Consider the following 23,147-nt stretch of genomic DNA (forward strand, 5'->3'; position numbering starts at 1 on the left):
CCAGCCAGGTCGATGTGCACCCTCGACCAGGGTGTCTTTGACGTCTCCCAGGTGTGTCCCTTAGCTGCCGGTGGTGCAGGCCTCGACTCTTGGCACGCTTGACAGGCGGACACCCAGGCAGTGATGGCATCGTCCATATTAGGCCACCACACGTAACACCGAGCCAACGCCTTCATTTTGACAATTCCCGGGTGGCCAACATGCAGAGCCTCCAGGACGCGCTGACGGAGTCCCTGGGGAATCACGACGCGGTCTCCCCACAGCAGACAGCCGCGATGAGCTGAGAGTTCATGTTGTCTGGTTGCGAAGGGCTGGAACTCCGATGCAAAAGGCCCTTGTGGCCACCCCCTCCACACCCAGTTGAGCACCCGGCTGATGGTGCGATCCTGGGCAGACGCGGAGGCCACAGTGGCAGCCGATACAGGCGCTGCCGGAAGATCCTCAATCAGAAGGAGCGATGAAGCTGGAGCCGGGTCTTCCACAAATGCTGGAAGAGGGCAACGGCTGAGGGCGTCGGCATGGCCCATCGATTTCCCCGGGCGATGGATGAGCCGGTAGTGGTAGGCAGCCAGGAAAACAGTCCATCGCAGCATGCGTGGCGAGAGGACCGGTGGAGTTGGACGATCACCGGCGAGGAGGCCCAGGAGTGGCTTGTGGTCAGTGATGAGGTCAAAAGTCCTGCCATAGAGGTATTCATGGAACCTCTTCACTCCAGCCACAAGTGCCAGTGCCTCCTTGTCGAGCTGGCTGTAATTCCGTTCCGTCGGAGATAGCGTCCTGGAAAAGTAGGCGAGTGGTGCTTCTTTTCCGTCTGGAAAACGGTGACTAAGGACAGCACCGATGCCAAAAGGTGAGGCGTCGCAGGCAAGGACCAGCCGCCTGGATTCACTGTACTGTACCAGCACACTGTCTGATGAAAGGAGAACCTTGACCGCGTTGAAGGCCGCCGTCTCCCGATGACCCCAGGCCCAAGGCGTCTTAGTGCTAAGGAGTCGGTGAAGAGGCTCAGCCACTGTGGCTTTGTGGGGCAGGAACATGTTATAAAAGTTCAGCAGCCCCAGGAACGCCTGCAACTCCGTCTTGTTCTTTGGGGTGGGGGCCTGCTGGATAGCGTGGATCTTGGATGTGGTCGGGTGAAGGCCGGAGGCATCGATAAGATAGCCCAGGAACTCTACCTGTGGAACGGCGATCTGGCACTTCTCCCTCTTTACCTTGAGCCCGGCCTCTTGGAACCTGGTCAGCACGGCACGGAGGCGCTCGAACAGCTGCTGGTGTGAGTCTGCAGACACCAAGACGTCATCAAAATATGGTACCACACCCGGAAGCCCTTGCAGGAGACGCTCCATAAGGCTTTGGAAAATGCCAGGAGCCACACTCACCCCGAACTGCAACCAGCGGCAACGGAATGCCCCCCGGTGGGTGACGATCGTCTGGGCTTCAGCAGTGGCATCATCGACTGGCAGTTGTTGATAGGCTTGGGCAAGGTCCAGCTTAGCGAAGACCTTACCCTCACCCAGGGAATGCAGCAGGTGTTGGACAACAGGAACCGGATAAGCGTGCGGCTGAAGTGCCTTGTTGATCGTGCACTTGTAGTCAGCGCAGATTCTCACCGACCCATCTGGCTTGACAGGCGTGACGATGGGGGTTTCCCACTTGGCGTGGTCAACCGGCTCCAAAACTCCTTGGGCGATCAGTTTGTCCAGTTGTTCGTCCACCTTAGCCTTGAGAGCAAAGGGAACCCGGCGTGGCTTTAGCTTGATGGGGGCGACTTGTGGATCAAGGCTAAAGGAGATGGGCGTACCTGTATATTGCCCCAAGGTGCCGTCAAAAACCTCGGCAAAGTCTTTGACCAGACCCTCAGTCTCTGCGTTAGAGATGCAGTTGATGCCGGTGACTTCCAGGCCGAGGGCATCAAACCAGTCTAGCCCTAGGAGGCTTGGCCGCTGACCTTTGACCACCACCAACCGGAGCAGGCCCGAAAAATCCTTGAAGGCGATCCGGAACCGGCCAACGCCTACCACGGGAATGTCGTTTCCCTGGTAGTCTCTCAGGTGTACGCGGTGAGAGTCGAGTTGCCTTTTGGACACTCTGGGTACCAGTCTTTTGATGGTGCTCCATGACACGATGGACAGGGCAGACCCGGTGTCGATCTCCATGTCACATAGAGCTCCTTCAATGAGCACCGTGACGTTCAGCTTGCGTCGCGTAGGCGAGTCGGTTTGGCCAATCGTGGTTCCAGACAGGCAGCGGCAGTTGGTGAGAGCGAAACAACTTTCCTTGGCAGACTGGAGTGAAGACTTGGACTTGCGAGTCGATGAAGGGGGGGTGTCAGACGGAGCCGATCGGCAGACCTTAGCGATGTGGCCCCTTCTGGAACACTTCCTACAGATGGCGTCTCTGAATCGACACTTGGCACGGGAATGGTTGCCTCCGCAGCCGGCACATTCCGGTTGGCCCTTGGACTTCTGTTGGAACTTCCTGCGCTCCCGCTTTGTCTGGTGCACGTCATCGTCTTCACTGGAGGATGCCTCATCACTGCTGGCCTCTTCATGATGCACCGGAACTGGCTCCCTAGCAAGACGCGGGCTGCTGGACTTGCGGATCTCCTGGGCGGAGCGTTCAGCAGCTTCTGAGGCCACAGCCTCCTCAATGGCTTTCTGTAGCGTGAGGTCTGGCTTGGCGAGGAGACGCCGTTGCAGATGGATGTCCCGGACCCCGCAGACGATTCGATCCATCAGGGCATCGTCTAAGTCTCGGAACTCACAGTGCATTGCAGCCTGTCTGAGGGCGGTGGTGTAGTTGTTGATTGACTCCCCCTCTGCCTAGTTCCGGTGGTAGAACGCATGGCGGGCAGCAATCTTGGACGGCTTTGGTGCGTAGTGGTTGCGGAGCTTCTCTTGGATCGTGTCCCATGGTGTTGCCTGGACTGCTTCAGGCGCAACCAATGCTCGGGCCGTCTCAAACACCTCAGGCCCACAGAGGCTGAGGAATAGGCCCCGCTTCCGATCCTTTGATACTGCTGTCAGCTCGTTGGCTTGGAGGTAGCAGTCGAACCGAGCGAGGTAGGAGTCCCATGATTCAGAGGCTGGCGCAAACGGCGGTAGAGGCACAAATGAAGCCATGATTCCGATGCCGGCGTGAAGGGCGATGGATGGAACACCGTACTCTAGCCAGAACAGTCAGCTCTGAATTGGTTCTGTCCAGTGATTTCGCTCAGTGATTTCGCTCTGTGATTCAGCTCAGTGATTCAGCTCAGTTCAGAGGCTGGCCGCATCTGGCTGTGCTCTGATGTCCATCGATCCCATCCTTGTCGCCAGTGTTAAGTTGTGGGTTGACATAGCCGACGACACAGCGATTTCTTTATTTTGTAAGCTGGAATAGAACTGACTGCAAACAGCTCAGCCGGCCTGCTTTTATAGGCAGCCGGCTGTCAACATTGTAGCAACAACAGCCCAGAGTTCCCGCCTAAAATAACTGACGTGGACCTGAGTGAAAACTATCTACAGACCTGAGTGAAAACTCTATACAGTATCCCCCTGCTGGCCCAGGGTGAAACTTCACAACATAACAAATGTGTTGGAGGATATGCCATCATTCTTATGTATTGGCCCTGGGGTCAGGGGCTGAGTAGGCTTCTGAGTCCAACAATATCTGGAGGGCACCATGTTGGCTGCCCCAACATAATAAAGCAAAATATTTTTCCTAAAATGTTGTCTGTTGAACCTTTACTATAGTCATTACTTACTCAACTGGTAGTAACGAAACAGCTTTATTAAACAGGGTTACATACCTGTTTAAGTGTTTACCAGTGCTCTCGGCAGCAGACAGATTCTTTTATTTGCTTCATTTGGTCCTGTGCTTGTTTACTCAGATGTAAATTGTACTGAAATCAGAAGACTATACTGCCCTAAACACTAAGGTTTGCAAACAATCAGTTTTTAGGCACATGTAGGTCATCCCAGAACCAACAGTTCAAGTGATTAGGTAAGGTTTGGCAAAGGGTGCCAACATGAGCTTTAACAGTTGTAGGGGATTATAATGATCAGCTTTAAGATTTATTGTAAAAAAATGAAAAAAGCTGAATTCTTATGCATTTACAGTGCAAGGATTGAAGGCCAGATTTGCTTTATTGGAAGCATCTTTGTATAGTTACTGAAAAACCTGTAAATGGCTGGGTAATTTTTTTTAACAGCATCTACAAAACCAACAATAAAATAAACTAAAACAATGAACAATAAAGTAGTAGAACAGCAGCAATATCAGCCAACAAAGCAGGGCACGGAACACAATAATAACCAGTTTCTAAAGGATAATCTTTATGAAAAAAGAAAAGGCTTTTCCACCAACAGAAGTGTAGTGTCCAGGTCAAGAGAAGTAATAGTACTACACTATTCTGCCTTAGTCAGACCTCACCTGGAATACTGCATCCAGTTCTGGGCACCATAATTTAAGAAGGATGTTGACAAGCTGGAATGTGTGCAGAGGAGGGCAACCAAGATGATCAAGGGTCTGGAATCCAAGCCTTATGAGGAACAGTTGAGGGAGCTGGGTATGTTTATCCTGGAAAAGAGGAGACTGAGAGGGAGGTACAATAGCCATCTTCAAAGATCTTAAGGGCTGTCACATGGAAGAGGAAACAAGCTTGTTTTCTCCTGCTCTGGAGGGTAGGATTCGAACCAATGGCTTCAAGTTACAAGAAAGGAGATTCCAGGAATAACTTTTTAATGGTTAGAGTTATTTGACAGTGGAGTGGACTTCCTCAGAAGGTTGTAGACTCTCCTTCCTTGGAGGTTTTTAAGCAGAGGCTGGATGACCCAGTGGTGGAGCATAGGTCCTGGGCAGCTGAGGAGAATGGGCGGCAGCTTTCTTGCCCCCTCTCCCCCGCTCTCCGCCACCGGGTCAGGCCTGACCTGACAGCGGAGGCGGGGCTATTGCGGCTGGTGGCATGCTCTCTACCACCAGGTCAGACGTGACCTGGTGGTGGAGCTACTGCAGCTGGGCATTAGGTGCCTTACATCCAAGGAGGGTGGGTGGCAGCATTTCTGCCGCCTCTCCTGCTCTCTGCCGCCACAGCAGGCCTGACCCGGGGGCACAGCTGCACCAGGCACAAGCGCTACAGCCAAGGTGCAGCCTCCCAATGAAGGAGCCTGCTGTGGGGGCTCCTGTTTGCTCCCCCTCTAAAATTGTGCTCGGGGCCACGGCACCCCCGGCACCCTCCACGCTACACCTCTGGGATGGCCATCTGTCATGGATGCTATTAGCTAATATTCCTGCATTGCAGGGGGTTTTACTAGATGACTTTCAGGGTACTTTCCAACTCTACAATTCTACAATTCTTTGACTTTGAAAGACAGGAAGCTGCCTCATACCGATCAGGCCACTAGTCTATGTGTCTTCTTCTTCTTCTATGGCAATCCCTTGTAGCCAAGTAAGATTGTCTTCCATGAACACGGTCTTAACAGTGAGTCCGTAAGTGACTGTGGAGGCCAATTTTGGATCCACACATCCTTCCATAGTGGGGACAGGTTTCTGGGCAGGAGTTGATCATGGTGAGGATTTGCCAAGTGTGCTTTCCTTTTAGCACTTTTCTCCCTTCCGTCCTGAGTTCGTGCTTCTTCGAAGCCCACAACACCTTTGGTAAAGGCTGTTTTCCAACTGGAGCGCTCGCAGGCAGGTTTTTCCCAGTTGTTGGTGTTTATACTACATTTTTAAGATCTGCCTTGAGAGAGTCTTTAAACCTCTTTTGTTGACATTGGTCCATGTAGGTCAGTAATCAGTGGTGTCCAAACTTTTTTCAAAGAGGGTCAGATTTAATGAAGTGAAGGGCCGTGAAGGCCAACCAAAGGGCCAGCCAAAGTTGTTCAGGGTTTTTTTAGGCTGGATTAAACCGACTGGCGGGCCGGATTAGACCCCCAAAGTGGACTTCGGACATGCCTGGTACACAGATAGGCAGCACCAGCTCTACAAAGTTACAGACAGGGGTTTCCCTTAGCTCTAAGCTGGGGGTTGAGCCTGGGGCATTTTGAATGCAAATCTAGAAGAAATGTCCCTGGGCTAGTCCTTTGTTTGCTTTCAGGAGTGAAGTGGCTGTGTATGAACCAAGGCTATTCCACAGCATCAAGGCTACCTCCAGGAAGGCTGTTGTTCTGTTAGATAACTCCTCTCAGATGTGAGGTCAGTGTTTTAATTTATGAGGCCCGGAGCTCAGGCCTGTGTGGCACAAAGGCAATGACATCTACCCTGAAGAGAACACTAAATGTGCTCAGAGATCAGATACAGAATGGGGGATGCTAACTGAGGCTAAAGGAGCAGGAGTGGCATTACAGAACCAAGTAGAAAAATACCTGCAGGAAAGGTTTTCATTTGGCATCTTAAGATATAATAATGTTGGTAAGCCTCCCTGGGAAGGGGACTGCGATAGTGGGGCATGAAGGCTGGCAACATCAACTGTGCTCTGTGGGAATCCCTTGCAGATGACTGAATTGCCTGGAATAGTCAGGTCATTGTCCATGGAGTTTTCTTGGCAGGGATACTGGAGTGGCTTGCCGGTTCCTCCTCCAGGTGGATCACGTTTGGTCAAAACTCTCCACTATGACCTGTCCATCTTGGGTGGCCCTGCACGGCATAGCTCATAGCTTCTCTGAGTTCTTCAAGCCCCTTCGCTGCGGCAAGGCAGTGATAGTTAAAGCCATGGTTTTCCCAGTAGTGATGTGTGGAAGTGAGAGCTGGACCATAAAGAAGGCCGCTTGCCGAAGAATTGATGCTTTTGAATTATGGTGCTGGAGGAGACTCTTGAGAGTCTCATGGACTGCAAGAAGATCAAACCTCTCCATTCTCAAGGAAATCAGCCCTGAGTGCTCCCTGAAAGGACAGATCCTGAAGCTGAGGCTCCAATATTTTGGCCACCTCATGAGAAGAGAAGACACCCTGGAAAAGACGCCGATGTTGGGAAAGATAGAGGGCACAAGGAGAAGGGGACCACAGAGGACGAGATGGTTGGACGGTGTTCTCGAAGCTACCAACATGAGTTTGACCAAACTGTAGGAGGCAGTGGAAGACAGGAGTGCCTGGCGTGCTCTGGTCCATGGGGTCACAAAGAGTCGGACACGACTAAACGACTAAACAACAAGTCAGGTCATGCATCTGTAGCAGTGACCAGAGGAGGAATGACTGCTGGGAGGAGTGCAGAGAGGAGAAATGCCATGGTGCATCTGCAGCAGCAAAATGCGGGCGCCTTCATCTGCCCTGGCTCCAACAAAACATGCCTCTCTTGCAGCAGGCCTCTACAGCCAAATTAGGCACTGCAACTGTCCAACATTTTGACTTCACCCTCAAAAATGCACTCCTCCGCTGTGTCCTGAGACAGATAGATGCCAGCGACAGCCAAAAATAGCCTGATCGCCAGTTGACACCTGCCTTACCTATGAAGGCACCTGGAGATGAATGTCAGCAGAAGACATTAACAGGATAAAGCCTCTGGGTTGGCCAGGCTTGGCATAAATACCAGGAGAGTTTGGCTTGTTGCCCTTGCTTGATCAACAGTGCTGCATTTTCTGCCAGCTGTTCTTTACCCATCTCGGGCAATTCACCTTAGGGGTCCTAGGTGAGAGAAAAGCTCCACGTTCTGGATTTGGGTACAGATGTTACAGCAACGGTGGATTCTACTGGGTGAACTTGGGTCTTATTTCAAATTTACTGCCCAGTGTAATTTCCTGAAAAGCTTTGGTCATCCCGATTTCAGATGCTGAAAGAAAGAGAGAGAGAGAGAGAGAGAGAGAGAGAGAGAGAGCGCGCAAGAAATTTCCTCTCACATCTTATTCTGTTTTTGTAGTCTTGCCAGGGCTCTGGCTTTAAATCTCTAGAGTGGTTGTGTAACACTCAACAGCGGTGGCAGCCTGCAAACTTTCAATGAACCTGTTGTCCTTTCCCCCGTTAATTATTATCGCAAAAATAAAGAATCGTATTGTTGTCTATGGCCGCTGTGTTTTTACAGTACTTCCTCTATTTCAATCCATAAGCCTCTGAAGAGTTATATAAATTGAAAGCCCAGCTACTGAGATCTTTGGAATGTGACATGTTACTTTGCAAAACATATCTAGGACTTGGCTCTGCTTTTTGGGTCTTTCCAAAAGGGAGCTTGATATTGCAAACAGGTCATTCAGATATCACAAATGGGTTGCTGGCAACTAGTTTTAAAAAAATAAAATCATGATTTTTTGTGGAAGGGGTAAATCTGAGTTAAATGGGATGGGGGTGGGGAATAAGGGCTGGAATTTTGATGCCAACAATATTGTGTGGACACTGCAAAAGGTTTGCATACATGACTACCGATCCCACTATAAACATCCATCTGGTAGCACCCTCTTTTCCTTTTTTTTAAATTTAAAAAAATCTACACATCGTTATCAGGGTTGAAAGCATCAGTCAATGAACATGTGATAAAGATTTGCTGGATGAAAATGAATGCATTGATTGTATTTTAAGTGTTGCTGTACACTTTGCAAATGTACTGATGCCATGGTAGTAAACAGCATGTTAAGCCTTTTGGTAAACTGGGCCTCATTAGGCAGAGTTAGACAGGCTGCATGTGGTGGCAGATGGAGATGGGGTAATATTAAAGGATACCAACTTGTCAACGACAGCCCCTCTGAATGCTCATTTGAGGTTCCTCCTCCTTTCCATAGAACCTATTGGCAGAGCCACATTCAGAGCACATATTCAGAAGCATGTGACTCCCACAAAGAATCCCAAGAACTGTAGTTTGCCCCCCACAAAGCTAAAATTCACACCACCCTTAACAAACTACAGTTCCCAGCCATGTGCTTTAAATGAGTGTTGGATGTGCTTTACATGTGTGCTGTGGGTCTTCCCTATGCCAATGCCATTTTTTTCCTTAGACAGGAACATAATCTTTTCGCTATTGGTTAAGGCAGTCTCCTGCAGCAGGGAAATCCTTCAATTCCCATCAGCCCCAGTCAGAATGGCCAATGCTCAGAGATGATGGGAGCTGTAGTTCAACAACAGCAACAAACAGCAACTGATTCCACACCCTTGACTTAGGGGAAAGCACTGTGATAAAAGTAAGTATTACAGCGATCTCTGTAAGATTCCTCCGCTTGATGCGGAGAGCAGCAGCTGCTGCTAGAAACAGATAGCGTTCATGTGGAAAGTTTCCACAACATGCGGAAAAATTATGAGGAGAGGGCTGCTGTTATGGGAGCAGTGGAGGCAAGGCACCATACATAGGCTGTTTTAAGAAATCCCTGCATGTTGAAAATAGCATGCAGGCTAGACCCAGACAACATGGGGAGCCAGCTTGACATAGTGGTTAGAGTGCTGGACTAGGTCGTGGGAGAGCAGGGTTCAAATCCCCACTCATGAAGTTTTCTGGGTGACCGTGAGCAACTCACTATCTTTCAGCTTAATCACAGAATTGTAGAGTTGGAAGGGGGTTCAAGGGTCATCTATCCCAACCTCCTACAATGCAGGAATCTCAACTAAACCATACACAACAGATGGCCATCCAACCTCTCCTTAAAAACCTCAAAGGGTTGTTGAGAGAGTGAAATGGGAAAGGGAAGAACCATTTATACACCACTTTGAGCTCCTGGGAGAAAAGGTGGGATATAAACATAATACAGTAATACATAAAATGAATGGGAAGAGACAAATAGTGTCACTCTGTTCATTTTCTAAGTGAGGGATAACTTCTTTTGTTTTAGATGCAGGGCTCTAGTATCTTCCTCAATATCCACTTCAATCCCTGACTTTGAGGTGTCATCAAGCAGTCACTAGGAGCTGTGGAGCAAGGGGTACTCTGAGCGCACACAACTCTACTTCTCCATGACCCCTCAATCAGGAGAGGTTGTGAAATATCCGGATCAGTGTCTGAATGCAGTGGTAGACTGGATGAGGGCTTGAATCCTGGTGAGACAGAGGGTCTTTGGGTGGGTGGTCCTCATGTCCTGGAGATAGGAAAGTTACCTGCTGCAGATGCACTCCCTCTGAAGGAGAAAGTGCATATCTTGGGGGTACTTCTAAATAAATTGTTGTCATTAGGTGTCCAAGTGTCCTCTGTGGCTAGGAATGTCTTTTACCAGCTTTGCTGGGTTAGCCGGCTACAGCCATTCCTGGAAAGGGATAGTTTGACCAGTGTAGTTCATGCTTTGGTCACCTTGAGGCTGGATTACTGCAATGAGCTCTACGTGGAGGTGTCTTTGGGCCTGGTGAGGCCCCACCAGCTGGTGCAGAATGCTGAGGAGGGCAGCTGGCTGGCACCATTTGATGTCCTTGTTGAAACTTATGCCCCCTGAACAACTTAGGTCCCAGGGTTCCTTAGGGACTGCCTGAACCCTTATATCCCAGATCAATCACTGAGACCATCTGCAGGGCTGTTGTAAGTTGTTATTTTGAGTTGGCGAGGCTCCTTTGACAGCAACAAGAAACCGAGCCTTTGGTGTCATCCGGCCAGCTTTGTGGAATGCTCTGCCAACAGAATTTCAACAGGCACCTTCTGTTTCTACTTTTTAAACGCCTGATGAAAAGTTCTACATTCCATTAAGCTCATGTGGGCCATTAAGAACACATCTTTCCACAGCAGAGAGCTGAGCTCTGATTTTAAAATGGTTTTTATTGTATGGTTTTATGTATAGCTGTTGTAGACCAGTCTGGTATTTTTTGATGAATAGCAGCATATTAATAAAGAGATAGATATATTTCTGTTGGTTGAAAATGAGGTAGTTGTAAAAAGTAATCAAAGAATACGAAGCAAAAAGCAAAACAGTATTGAACTGATACCTGAACAGTCTCAAGAAGCAAAGACAGTCAGAATGGACTAAGGACTATGGTGACCTTCGTGGTACCCGATCCCTAGCAACATAGATTTTAAATCACAGTGTGAAAGCAATTTATTTTTTTTACTGCATTCTTCCTCCCAAAGCAATCAACATCATGAGAACTGAATGGATCTTCTCATATATAAATGAACAGATTATTCATGGAATTGGCTTTCTCAATCTATCTTAATTCATGCTCTGAGCTGGGCATTATTAGCAGCTGGAAAATATCCCACAAACAACTGCCAGTTGGGATGCACTTTTAGAATCTTCTTTCTGTGCTTGGTTTCCACCAATGTCATCAGTTTTAGAAAGTTACCCAGCCTCTTTCCCCTCCTCCGACTAGGTCGTCTGCAGCGTGTCCCCTTTCTAAATATATCTGGCGCAATCTAGACCAAGTTAAACACTTCTAAATGCCTCACTAATTTCAGCAGGATAAATTTAAGCACATGCTATAGGTCTGCAGTTGGAATCAGTACGATATTAACAGTGCTTGATGTTGTCTGGAGTGTGTAGTGATATTTTTAAAGACGGTAATTTCAGATAGCATAATGCACTGCTTGCCCTTTCTTGGAAGAAGGAACTCTGAACCCAGGCAAATTATCTGGGGGGCAGGGAAATAAACAGACGTACAGTAGACACAGACGGGGGATGAAAATGAGAGCTGAGACTCTCAGGAAACTTGCTTTTGTGACTTAAAATAAGGCCATGCAGAGAAGTACAGAAGTTAACAAAAGATATATGTTAGAGCTTTGATGTCTTTTCCAGTGCTGTTCAATATAGCCAGGATCCAATAAATCATGAAAACAATTTTATGAGCTCAGGGATGAGGAATCTGTGGTCTTCCACTTACTATTGGACTCCAACTCCCATCAGCTCCAGCCAGCATGGCCAATAGTCAGGGATGATGCAGTTGTAGTTCAACAATGGGAGAACCAGAGATTCTTCACCCATCCACCAGCTCATGAGTACTTAGGACAACTGCCCCCACGACAAATCACTTTTGAAATGGAGATGAAGTTCAAAAGCAAATTGCAATGTTGCATTGTAGACCTCAGGTGAATGGGGGTGTTACGGAAGGGGGGGGCATGTCTTCTTCACTACAATATATTTGCTCAATTTCTCTAGGATTCCATCACCCCTCCCCTGTCCTCCCTAATTCCTCAAGTAAGGTGTCAAGACCCTAATCCTGTCAAATCACTCTGCCAAACCTTTCCTCCGGGCAATGCCAGGTGACAGACTATGCATACACTCAGGAAGCGCTTATCTGCGCATATCTCCAGCTCTGCATATTCCCCCCTCCCCCCTCCTTATGTTAATCCAGTGTAGCTCTGCATATTCCCCCCTCCCTCCTCCTTATGTTAATCCGGTGTAACCCAACCTCTCCTTAATGTATTCATGATGTAATCTGTGTAACCCAACCTTTCCTTAATGTATTCATGATGTAACCGGGATGTATTTTGCACTGTATTCTGGGACATGGAGGGAGTTTCAAAAGTTCATGTCACCCCTTTCTCGCTGTTCAATCTGGTCTTGAACCTGTTGCGCAATAAACCTTGGCTCTCTGCATTTTGCTCCTGTCCGGCTGAGCTCATTTTCATCCGCAGGGACCCGCGGACACTTAGTCCGACGAACTGGGTGGCAGTGTAGCCCCGCACCCAGATTTTAGCCGTAACAGTTGGCGCCCAACGTGGGGCATGCGGTTCTCCCACGTTGCTGACCGGGGCCCCCGAAATCTTCAGCCGGCACCAGGCCATTTTGCCTGGGAAGATCCTTTGGACCCCTGGCCATCTTCCGGGCGGTAATCGAAAGCCCCAGGAGTTCAGCCGGGGAGCAAAGAGGGATCCATCCGGCTTATTCATCGATCCCAGGATCATCATAAAGGACGCGTGAGTATAAGGAAGGAAAAGGAAAATCCAGTGCACTGGTGGGAAGGGGGTGGAAGTCTCCTGGCAACTGAATTCTCTGCCCTCCTCTCTATCGCTCCTTCTCGCCTATCTCTTGGTCCAATTGGTGAGAGAGACCGTGGACTGCTGCTCAACCCAAAAGGGGGGTTCTGAGCTCTATCTCTTTCTCCTCTCAAACCCTCCAGTCAGCCGCACCAATTGAGAGTCCGAAAGTAAGACGGAGAGACCCGGCTTGGAAAGACAGCCGACTCTCTGCAACGGGCATCTCAGTTGAAAGCAAGGTGCTGGAGCTCTTCTTCCGAACTTCCCGAGCGCCCTTACGGAGGGGGCAGGAAGGGGTCTGGCTTTCTATCCCAATCCCATCCGCACTGGTCGGTGCCACGTAACACGTGCATCGTGCGTGAGCCCGCTTCCAAAAGCAAGGGGGATTTTCGGTTCAAAACTCTATCCAGGGATCACCCGATCTGGCACCGCACGGCGCGGGCGTTCAGTAGGGCCCCTTTTCCTGAGATTGTGATGATAGGTAGGAGGTTGCCAGGAGGGATAGCCCATGAGGAATTGGGCGGGATCGGCAGAGTGGAAAAGGACCCCAGGTTATTAAATAGGAAATAGGAAAGGAATAGAAAAAGGAACCGAGTGGGTGAAGCTCGTTAAATTGTTAGGAAGTTGCCAAGCAACAAGGAAAAGAAAAAACCCTAAATAGCCCCCTGTACAAGTTACCCAAATCCAAATCAACCCCTCTCTTTCTCCCTTCTCTACCCCCCCCAAAAAAGAGAAAAAACAACAAAGCAGCAACAACGCATGCATATATAAAGGGGTACCCAGTCAACTAAGCATTGTGAGCCCTGCCAGTTTGGTTAACTGGTTGTGTTTGAAGAGGCAAGGAGGCTCTTAAAACCATGTGGGACCTTCCTACTAATTTCACTTAATGAAGCCAAAGGGAGCGGCCCAACTCCTTGCAATAACCAACTAAAGAATGAGAATATATATGTTTACATGTTGTCTGTTATGTGTGTTGTCTGTTCCTTCTGTCTCTGACAGACTGCCTTTCTTAAGTGTGCATAGTTTAAACTGCAAGCTTGCTTCAAAATTTAAATCTAGGGAAACAAAATGAGAATGAAGGGTGCAAATGTTTGTTATTTGAGAGAGGCTCCGAAGAGTCTTTCTCCGAGTAGCTTAAGTGAGGAGTATGATTTTAAGTTGATGGTAGATAATGTTATGTTGCAACCTTTAATTTGTGATTCTACATCCGTGTTCCAGTCTTTTTTCCAGTATTTTGAAATATGCTGTGAAGAAACTAATGTTTCTGCTGCAAAAGCCTAGTTGAGCCAACTGCTCTCTCAAGCTAAAATGCAGTGTATGTATTTCATGCCTATGAAAATAGGTGTTCCTTCTAAGAAAATTGTTAATAGAAGGTAGAAGCTTTGATAGACAACAATTGTCTATCTATAGAGTCCAGTCCTGATACCAGTCTCTAAGATCAACCAGGGTTTCCTGGCTTCTTATTGGAAAATACCCCCCCCCACACACTTGTTTCAGTCTCTTTCAGGTTCCCTCCCTTCTTACTTCTGTGCCAAGTGAATTTACTCCTGAGTAAGCTTCCTTCAACAAGGGAGGGGGGCACATTCTTTGCTAAAAGTACCCGACATCTCACTTTCCTATGTATCGTTATTTAAAAAAATCGTAGTTAGGCATACTATTCCTATGCAGAGACATTATTAACTTTTGTATCCCGTTTAAATCAAATCCAGGACTGGTTTTATTATTTGAGTGGGTATATCAACTGAAATAACCCTATGCTTATAAAATATTCTCTCCCAGATTCTCTTCCTATCTTATCTTAGGAAAACTGTTCTTCCGTTAGAGGGATCTGTATAAAGCTGGGTACTTTTATTTTCCCTCTTCCTTAGTACATGATAGGAGCATTGATTGTGCTCTCTTCCCCAGTAGTGCCTGTGTACATAAGTATGTGTGTGTCTCTTTGGTAGTACAAACCTTGCTGTGAAATCTTGCTGTGAACCCTATATTTTGGAGGGTTGGACTAGATGACCCCAGGGTCCCTTTCAACTCTCCCAATTTGTGGCTGTGTGGAAGGACATGTGTCCGCAAGCATTGCAGGGTAATTCTTAAATTCTGGTGTGGTGATGGAGTTGAAATTCAGCCTAGCTTTGCTCTTTAGTTTTAAAACGTGAGAGGTGAAGCTGTGATGTTTTGAAGCACAACTGGTAATATCAAGCATTTGAGTGATTACAGTGTTTATCATTTTGTCTACTATTTAAAATCAGACTTCAAAGTCAATTCAAAGTTTAAGCACATACAAATACATATGGGCCTTGACCAATCCTGTATACGTATGGGCCTTGACCAATCCTGTAAATAAAGGGCAGGAAAATTTTTGTCTGCAAATGGTAAGGCTGGAATGACTTAGAATGTTAAAAATCCTATGAATTCTGACTCTCTGGCCATTTTTTCCGTATATAAGGGCGTGGCATTGTTCCGCGAATGGCCAGAGGGATAATAGGGGGAAAGTCAGAAAAAATTCCCATTGGGATCATGCAAGAGACAACTCTTTGGATTGCAGGCTATGTATTTTGGAAAGTAAGCAAAGGAAAAGCACGCACAACATTCAAAGTTCATTTTGGATCTTGATAGGGTATTAAATGTGCTGCTGTATTTTCAATGTCTTTGGTAAACCATTCAAACCAAGACAGCCGTAGTCAAAATAACTTCCCAATCTTTCTTTGGTCATTGTTCTTCAGTACAGCCAAGCAAATACATGCAAGATTGCAAAAAGCACTCTATAACCAGTAGTGTCTCTTTTAATTTTTAATATTTGTTCCTAATTTATCAGTGGCTGTCTTTCTGAATTAGCACAACCACATTCTCACAGAGAGCATTCTCTTTTCAAAGAGCACAGCGCTGGAAGACATTTCTCCCATTTCAAAGCTGAAGTAACAATTTTCATGTGTGAAAGTGACAGTGAAGCTTTTATCACATTCCTTGTGATAATACTTTCTCTGTAACACAATTTCCTCCCAACACATCCCAAAAGATAGGTCTACAAAGTAAAAAATATGGATTTGAGTTTAATATTTTCTCTTCAAAAATATACATGACATATGTTGTGAACCCTGTATAGCTATTTATCTGGAACAAGTTATTTGCTTTTATAATCAGGATTACTGTACAGGAATAAATTTATCAAGGGACCCACTGATAATGCTTTGATTATTTGAAGGAGATTTCTTCAAGCAAATGGCAGAAATTGACAGCAAATCTGCTGATAGCTGAGAAAAATATTGAAGGGAAGGGAGATCCGATGCAGTTGGTTCCTTGAATGGAAGCCCCTTCCATTCACAGAATTAGATCCCTCCTATTAAATGCACGATATTGGAAGAAGAGCAACAAACCCCCAGAAACTAATGAATGGGTTCAAAAGATCTGGGGTGGTGCCAAAACTATGAAGCTGGCATCTGCTCAGGCAGAGGAAATCTGGACAATTCCCAAGCAATATGGCAACCTATTATACTAAATACAAAATGGCATTAACAGGGTTTTTGTGTTATGATTTTGCAACTTTATTTCTCCTCAAAGAGCCAATATCCTCCAGTCAGGAATCCTTAGCAACTTCAGAGCTCTGTGTTGAGCACAGACTGAACTCTCTCCCACCCCACCTTGTCCTGTACCCAAGTTGAGGCTTGCCACACAACAGAGGAGGAAAGTTGGGACTTGCCTGGTGCAAAAAGAAACCCAGGTCCTGTTAACCTTAAATGTACTTAAGTAAAGAGTAGCAATTGATGTCTTTACTTTGCTGTTCAAGGCTGCAATCCTATCCCCACTTGTCCGACAATAAGCCCCATTTGAATTCAAGGTGAATAAATATGTACAGCTACAATTAAAAGCAAAACAGAAGCTTCCACCATCAGAGGCTTTGTGGGAAAAGGAAACAAAAAAATGACTCGCTTCACTCAAAGTGATGGTGAGGATTCCATTTTCTGCATCAAAATGGCATCCTCAGTGAATGACAGTTAAACTGTTGGTAAGTAGGCATAAGATTGCAGGTTGCACTCCTGTAGTTACTCACCTGGGAATAAGCCCCACGCAATGGGCCTTAATTTTGAGGGGGCATGTATATAGGATTGTGCAGCAAATTACTTTGATCACCACTGTACCCTATAATGTCTTTTTAAAAATAAAGTTGGAGTTCTAGCCTGCCATGAGCTGGAAGCCTCTCCGCCTCTTTCCTAACACCCAACTATGCTTAAAAAACAGGTCAGACTTTACAAAAAAAATTCCTTCCAGTAGCACCTTAAAGACCAACTAAGTTAGTTCTTGGCTACCTATCTGTAACAGGTCAGACTTTGGTTATTGATGGGGGGGACCAAATGCACTCTGTGCATGTTCTGAGGCACCCACCCCTTTCAAATCTCACATCTTTCCACTACTGGGCCGCAGTCACTGCAAACAAGACCAGTGGCTTGAGCTCGTAGGGGCCCAAAGATGAAAGGAACAAACAATCCGTAACCTACCGACTTTTCCGCGCGGGATGCATGCGCAACGGCTTTAGGACCCGGGAGGCGTCGTTTTGCCTACGGCGGCGACAGCCAGCAGAAGAGCCGAGGTGAGCGGGAAACGGCCGGAGCGATCGCGCAGGCGCCTTGTCGGTTGACGCGGGGAGGGGGAGGGGAGAAGAGAGAGAGAAGCAGGAGGGAGAGCACGCCGCGCGCGGGCAGATCATGCCGGCGCTAGGACCACCTCGGCGGGCTCGGCGCGGGCGCCGATAAAGGGCTCGCGGCGGCGTTTGACGTCACGGGGAGTTAATTTTAAACCTGGACAAGATGGCGGAAGGGGACGCGGCTCGGTTCGGGCAGCGAGTAGCGCTGCCCCGGCTACAGCCGGACTTGGCAGGTAAACCGGGCGCCTGCCTGGGGTCTGGAAGGCGCGGCGACGGGAGAGGGAAGAGCGCGGAGCTTCGCCGCTCTGGGCGGGGGCCCGGGGCCTAGGGCTCCCCCGCTGCCTCCCCGTCCCCCGGTCTCTCGCTCTCTCTCCCTCCCGTAACGGCTGCGGGCGGGACTGGCTTCCCTCACAGGGGCGCAGCGTGGCGGGAGGACGAGCCGAGGGGCGTGGGGGGGGGGCAGAACAGAGCGCCGACGGCAGCGCGACGGGAGCGGTCCCTCGGCCTTTCCCCGCTCTCCGGCTCCGGCCAGGCCGCGGCATGGTCTGTGCTGGTCTGGGGGAAGCCGGGTGGGTGCCGTAAGGCCGCCTGCTCCTCGGGGGAGGTCGGTGGGTGGTTTGGCAACCGCCTTGCCCCCAGGAGGGCGTTGGCATCTGCTGGCGGGGCTGAGGAAGGGGAGTCCGTGGGTCTATTAGGCGGGTCAGGGAGGAGGCAGGTGACACAGCGTGGCTGGTGCGTGGAGGGGAAGGATCTGTAGGATCTCTCGTGGATTAGGAATCGCTACGATAGGCCCCACTCTTCTCCCCCACCCCCTTAGAGGAGAGAGAGAGAGAGAGAGTCTTAAGACACACACAGCAGTGCCTCGGAGGCATGTTGTGTTGCAAGCTCTGGCGGGTGTACAGCGCCGGGTGGAAAGAGCCAGTGCCCCACGTGGTAGAGGCTAGCTGGTCTGCGGGGCATGGGAGTTTGTGGCCTCCTTCCCGAACGCTTCTGGAGCAAAGTGGAGGATTTGCTCATAAGAAGGTGTCTTATACCAAGGCAGACCCCTGAACCTTTTAGCTCCGTGTTGTCTTCACCAGACCTCAGGTTTTTTGTGGAGCTGCTGCTTTACTGGACTCCTGAGATCCACCATATGGAGCCAAGGACAAAATAGCGGAGGTGGTGGGGTCAGCCTGCTCCCAGAGTTAATGAGCATACTTGATTCATGCTCAGTCCAGGGATTTGTTTTCAGAACTAGAACTGAGCTCACAAATATTTGCTCTTGGTTTTCCTCCCAGGCTTTATTCAGCTTGGCTGCCTGATTTAGAGAAGGAGAGAATATAAACAACCGGGAGCTGGAATTCTTGCTGATCTCCTGTTATTCATTTCAGTTTATATTCTGCCCACTCCTGGTCTACACTTACTGGCAGCTATGCTTCAGAGCATGACTCCCAAAACATGAGTCTCTCTCAGCTCTACCTGGAAATGTCAGGTTTGAATCTTGCAGGTTCTACATTCAGAACATATGCTCAGCTATTATCTGTGCCCCTCCTTCATGACTTCAAGGTTGAATAGGTGAATAGTTTGGTTATGTGGATCACATAACTAAGACTTTTGAGGTATGATGTTAGACTTTTTCCAGTGTCTACAGTGATATGGGGAAATGTGTAGATCACAACAGTGTTAGACTGTAGAACTAATGTATATCAAATGTTAAGTTCTATATGCAAAATATGTCCTAGTGGAGATTTTCAGTTGCTAGTGTTAGGAGGAAAGGTACTATAGCAGAGCTTCACAGGTGTAAGGTACTAACTTCATGATTGTGAATGGGGAGATCTGTTTCTGGTGCTTGGGAGCCGTGATTGGTAGTTTTGGATGCAGTGTTGCATGGAGAAATGTCTGATTGCAATGTTCACAGCTTGTATACTGTGACCTACTTCTTAACAAAAGTAATTTCTCTTCTTTCACTCCTGCTTTTCCTACCATGGAAAAGAATCTCAGTTATGCTGTTGTATACAGCTAGTTCTTGCAACTTGCCCAAACTAGCAATTGCATGTATTTGGTGCATCTGAAAAGTTGTGGGGGGGCGGGGGGAGAAATATGAAATCTAACTGATAACTGGAGACCTTATTTCCCCCTCTAATGTGGTCCAAATTGGCAAATGCCCAAGAAGTCTTGCTTTTGTGTACATCATGTGATAAACTTGTATGCAGGTTTGTTGCCAAACCACTAGGGGGATTTGCTTGTATAATGCTTGTTCCACTTCTTTCCATAAATAAACCTGGCAAATGATAATGCTTTGACACCATTATGTGTGTAACTTAGAAATATTTAAATAAAGTCTCTCTTCAGGGGAAATTCTGTTTTGTTGGAAAGCTAATGGAAACAAATCTGTTAAATAATTGGTGGCATCTATAGTAGCTGGCTTATTTTAACACTTAAAGCTAAGCATGAAACTGAATCAATCAACCCCTTTTCTGGAAAAGTTATTTTTCTTACAAACTTTTCTAAAAGTGTGTGCAGTTTACCCAAAATAAAGCCTTTGGAAGTCTTAGTGTATGAACATATTCAGAGCTACAGGTATGTGTGTACATTCTGTAACTAGTGCCACACAGGTAAAAAAGCAAATTCAAGGGCTTGGAAGGGTAAGTAAGGTGTGACTGTAGACTTATGGGGAGCTTACATGAGTAAGCATCTCTGGAACTCAGTAGAAATGCTTCTGAATAAATTGAATTCCACACTTGAGGCCAGGAATTTGTTTGTCAATCACATCGTGGAAAGGCATGAAGTGAAACCTCTTCCAAAGGCAAAGTTTTCTGGCACATCCAAAATGAGGAGGCCATTGTCACTTGACCGGTTCAGTACTTTAGAGGCATGTGGAAGTGGTGAGAAGTGTATGCAGCTTTAAAGTTTCAAGTGTAAAGCTAACCCTTTATTTCATCCTGCTTTTTCTGCATGTGCCAGATGACACTGAATGGAGGTTTATTGCAAAATTTAGTGAAAACTTGTTGGTTCCCTAGTAAAACATGTATAGGCACATACTGTACTACATATTTGTTCATCCTGGGTACCTAGCATTCTAACACCTTATCCCAACATACTAGTGTTGTCACCAGGCAAAATGTCTAGTGTTGTATACCTCTAGCAATCTTGCTTAAAGTTGCTGGATGGGGTACTTTATGGGTTAATCATGTCACAATTAATAGCGAAAATGTTTTGAGATAGAATTTTAAACTAACTTTTGTGTCCATTAGTTTCCATTAAATTTAATTTTAAACTAGTTCCTAAGTGGTATATCTGCACTACAGTTGTGACTTCCTGTAACACCCATACACTTAAAGTTCTAACCTTCATCTGTGAGCATATCACCTAGTTTTTAATTAAAAATGAAACAAAAACTTCTTCCTTGTTTACAGCAGTTAAAAAGCATCAAACTTGCTTTCTAAAGCTCCAGTCTGAAGAACCTGCAATTTATTGTTTTTTTCTGGAATTAGTTCCTTATATTATCAAAAGCTGCTGCTTGAAGTCATTCAGAGTTATTTGGGTGGCTTGTTAAAGGGTGCTTCTGGAATGAAGGGCACCAGAAATATTGCATTCACAGTGCTTGTGAATGCATTTACTTCTCTCGAATGACCTAATCTCAAGTGTTGGCAAACTAACGACTTCTGATGAGGGTGTACCAGCAGGTGTCAGCTGTGTGTTATGGAACCCTTGCATGAGGGGTACAAATGTCGGTTAACTCTTCACTGCTAAACTTTTAGCTGTAACTCTTTGCTACCATGTACTGGTAGACTTGTAAATTCTCTTCTCTCTCCCCTCCCCATATAGGGCAGGAGTCACCTAATAAACCGTATCAGCGAAAGCCCTGCACAAGCACCTCTGCTTGCGCAGCAGGACTTTCCCAGCGCACTGTCCCCCCAAATTGGCTCTAGGTTGGTTGGGAGAGCCCCCCAGGACTGAGGGAGAGAAGGCTCATTCTACCTGGCAAACTGATAAGCTTGTGCAGGTGGAACATTTTTATAGCATGACTTGAATTTTACTCATTAACTTGTTTACAGATACATCTTCTAGCGATGGGAATAGTAATTGACAGATAATCCAGTTGCTTGTCTGGTTCATATATAACTCTAAAGTCAGACTTCTCCAGATGTCTTGCATCAGCCCCAGCCAACATGGCTGATGATCAGGGATGATGGAAGTTGTGGTCCAAAGCATCTAGATTCTGGAGGGCATCACATTAGATATCACTGGTTTAGTGTTATATCAGGTGTTGGGAACCTTAGGCACAGGAGCCAAATACAGCCCTCCAGGCTTCTCTTATCTGGCCTTTCCTTATGTCTTCAGGTGCTTTTGTGGGACTTGATTGTGCCTTTGAATTATAATGCTGCCTGTCTGGATGGAGAGATGTGTAGAAACCTGACGTTTGTGTGAAGGGAATATAACAAGCAGGGATAGGGAATCTGTGATTCTGTGGATGTTGTTGGACTCCACCTTGTGGCATGGCCAGTGGTCATGGATTGTGGGTGCTGTAGTTCAGCAGCATCTAGAACAGCTCCAGCCAGCAGGGATAATGGTCAGGGATAATGGGAGTTGTAGTTCAAAACATCTGGAATGCACCATGTTGGCTATTCCTGATCTAGAGTTCCTTATCCTAGTGCAAAGAGAAAAGGCACATCAATTGCTGTACTCACTTGTCCTGGTCCTGCCCACTGTTTGTATGTAGCCCTTGAAAGGCTGCCCCAAAGAAAGCAATGACACTTGGGCTGAAAAAGGCTTCCCATCTCTGTGCTACATGGACATGCTTCAGTAAACTTCCATGGAGTGTCAAGCATACATAGGTGCACACATACACATACCTCTCCTCTAATGTGGCCAGGATGAGGACTACTTTCCAAAGGTACATTCAGTCTCAAAAAAAACTTGGCTTAGCATTGCATGTGAATCAACAATCCTGGTTTTAAACCATCAGTAGTTGCTAAATGAGCAAACATTGAAACATGGGTCATGAAGCTGTCTTGTTTACCTAACCATTGCTTTAAAGCAAGATTCTTGCTTTGCATGTAATTCTAAACTGAGATTCTTTGAAATTAAGAGTAAATATCAGCAGGGAAAAGATGGAGCATATTAGTTTCGACATTTCACTTGATCCCGCTGAATCTGCTAAACTATGATTTAGTGCTTTTGTCAGTAGGAAAGCTAACCATAGTTTAGGTTACAGTCTGGTTTTGGATGAGGCTGCACTACCCTTGAAGTTTGGGAATGTACCTGGACTCAGCCTTTCTCTTTGATGGCTATGGACACACTAGTGCTACTAGTGTTACTTTACCACTGATCTCTGGATAACCAGTTTTCATGCTGATCTTAACAGCATGAGAGGCAAAATAGAACCTGAAGATACTTCATATGACAGTGGCCATCTTCAGTCCCAGCACCACTCACCTCATCACTCCTTCCCAACAAGGACAATCATAAAGTCATGTCCCTACCCTATCCTGGCCAGGCTATCCAGAATAATGTCACAGGCAACATTAACAGCCATTGAGAGGTCCAGCAGTTACTGGTGTAGGTCATCTACCAGAGATTCAGGGAATAGGCTCTCTTCATACCCAGTCACCAGTACAGGCAACAACTGTTTTTCACGGGGAGTGCGTTCCTGTCCCCCATGCACATTGCCGGAGCACATGTAAGCCCACAATGCCTCCTTTTCCAGTCACTTCCCATTGCGGTGATGCGAGCATGCATGGTCACGCA

At 47.1% G+C, this 23,147-nt stretch overlaps 1 protein-coding gene across 3 annotated transcripts in view; it reads left to right on the forward strand.

Annotated features, from left to right (window-relative positions):
• The first annotated feature begins 17,424 nt into the window (after window positions 1–17,424).
• The window catches only part of ATL2 (atlastin GTPase 2), a 31,541-nt gene continuing 25,818 nt past the window's right edge, over window positions 17,425–23,147 (forward strand). For all 3 annotated transcript variants that reach the window (XM_083733461.1, XM_083733459.1, XM_083733460.1), the window contains exon 1: window positions 17,425–17,650. In XM_083733461.1, coding sequence (XP_083589587.1) covers window positions 17,581–17,650 — 70 coding nt within the window. In that variant the 5' untranslated portion in view covers window positions 17,425–17,580. The remainder of the gene's footprint in view (window positions 17,651–23,147) is intronic.

Source organism: Podarcis gaigeae (assembly GCF_964106915.1).
Source record: "Podarcis gaigeae genome assembly, chromosome: 3".
In the NCBI taxonomy this organism is placed as follows: Eukaryota; Metazoa; Chordata; class Lepidosauria; order Squamata; family Lacertidae; genus Podarcis; species Podarcis gaigeae.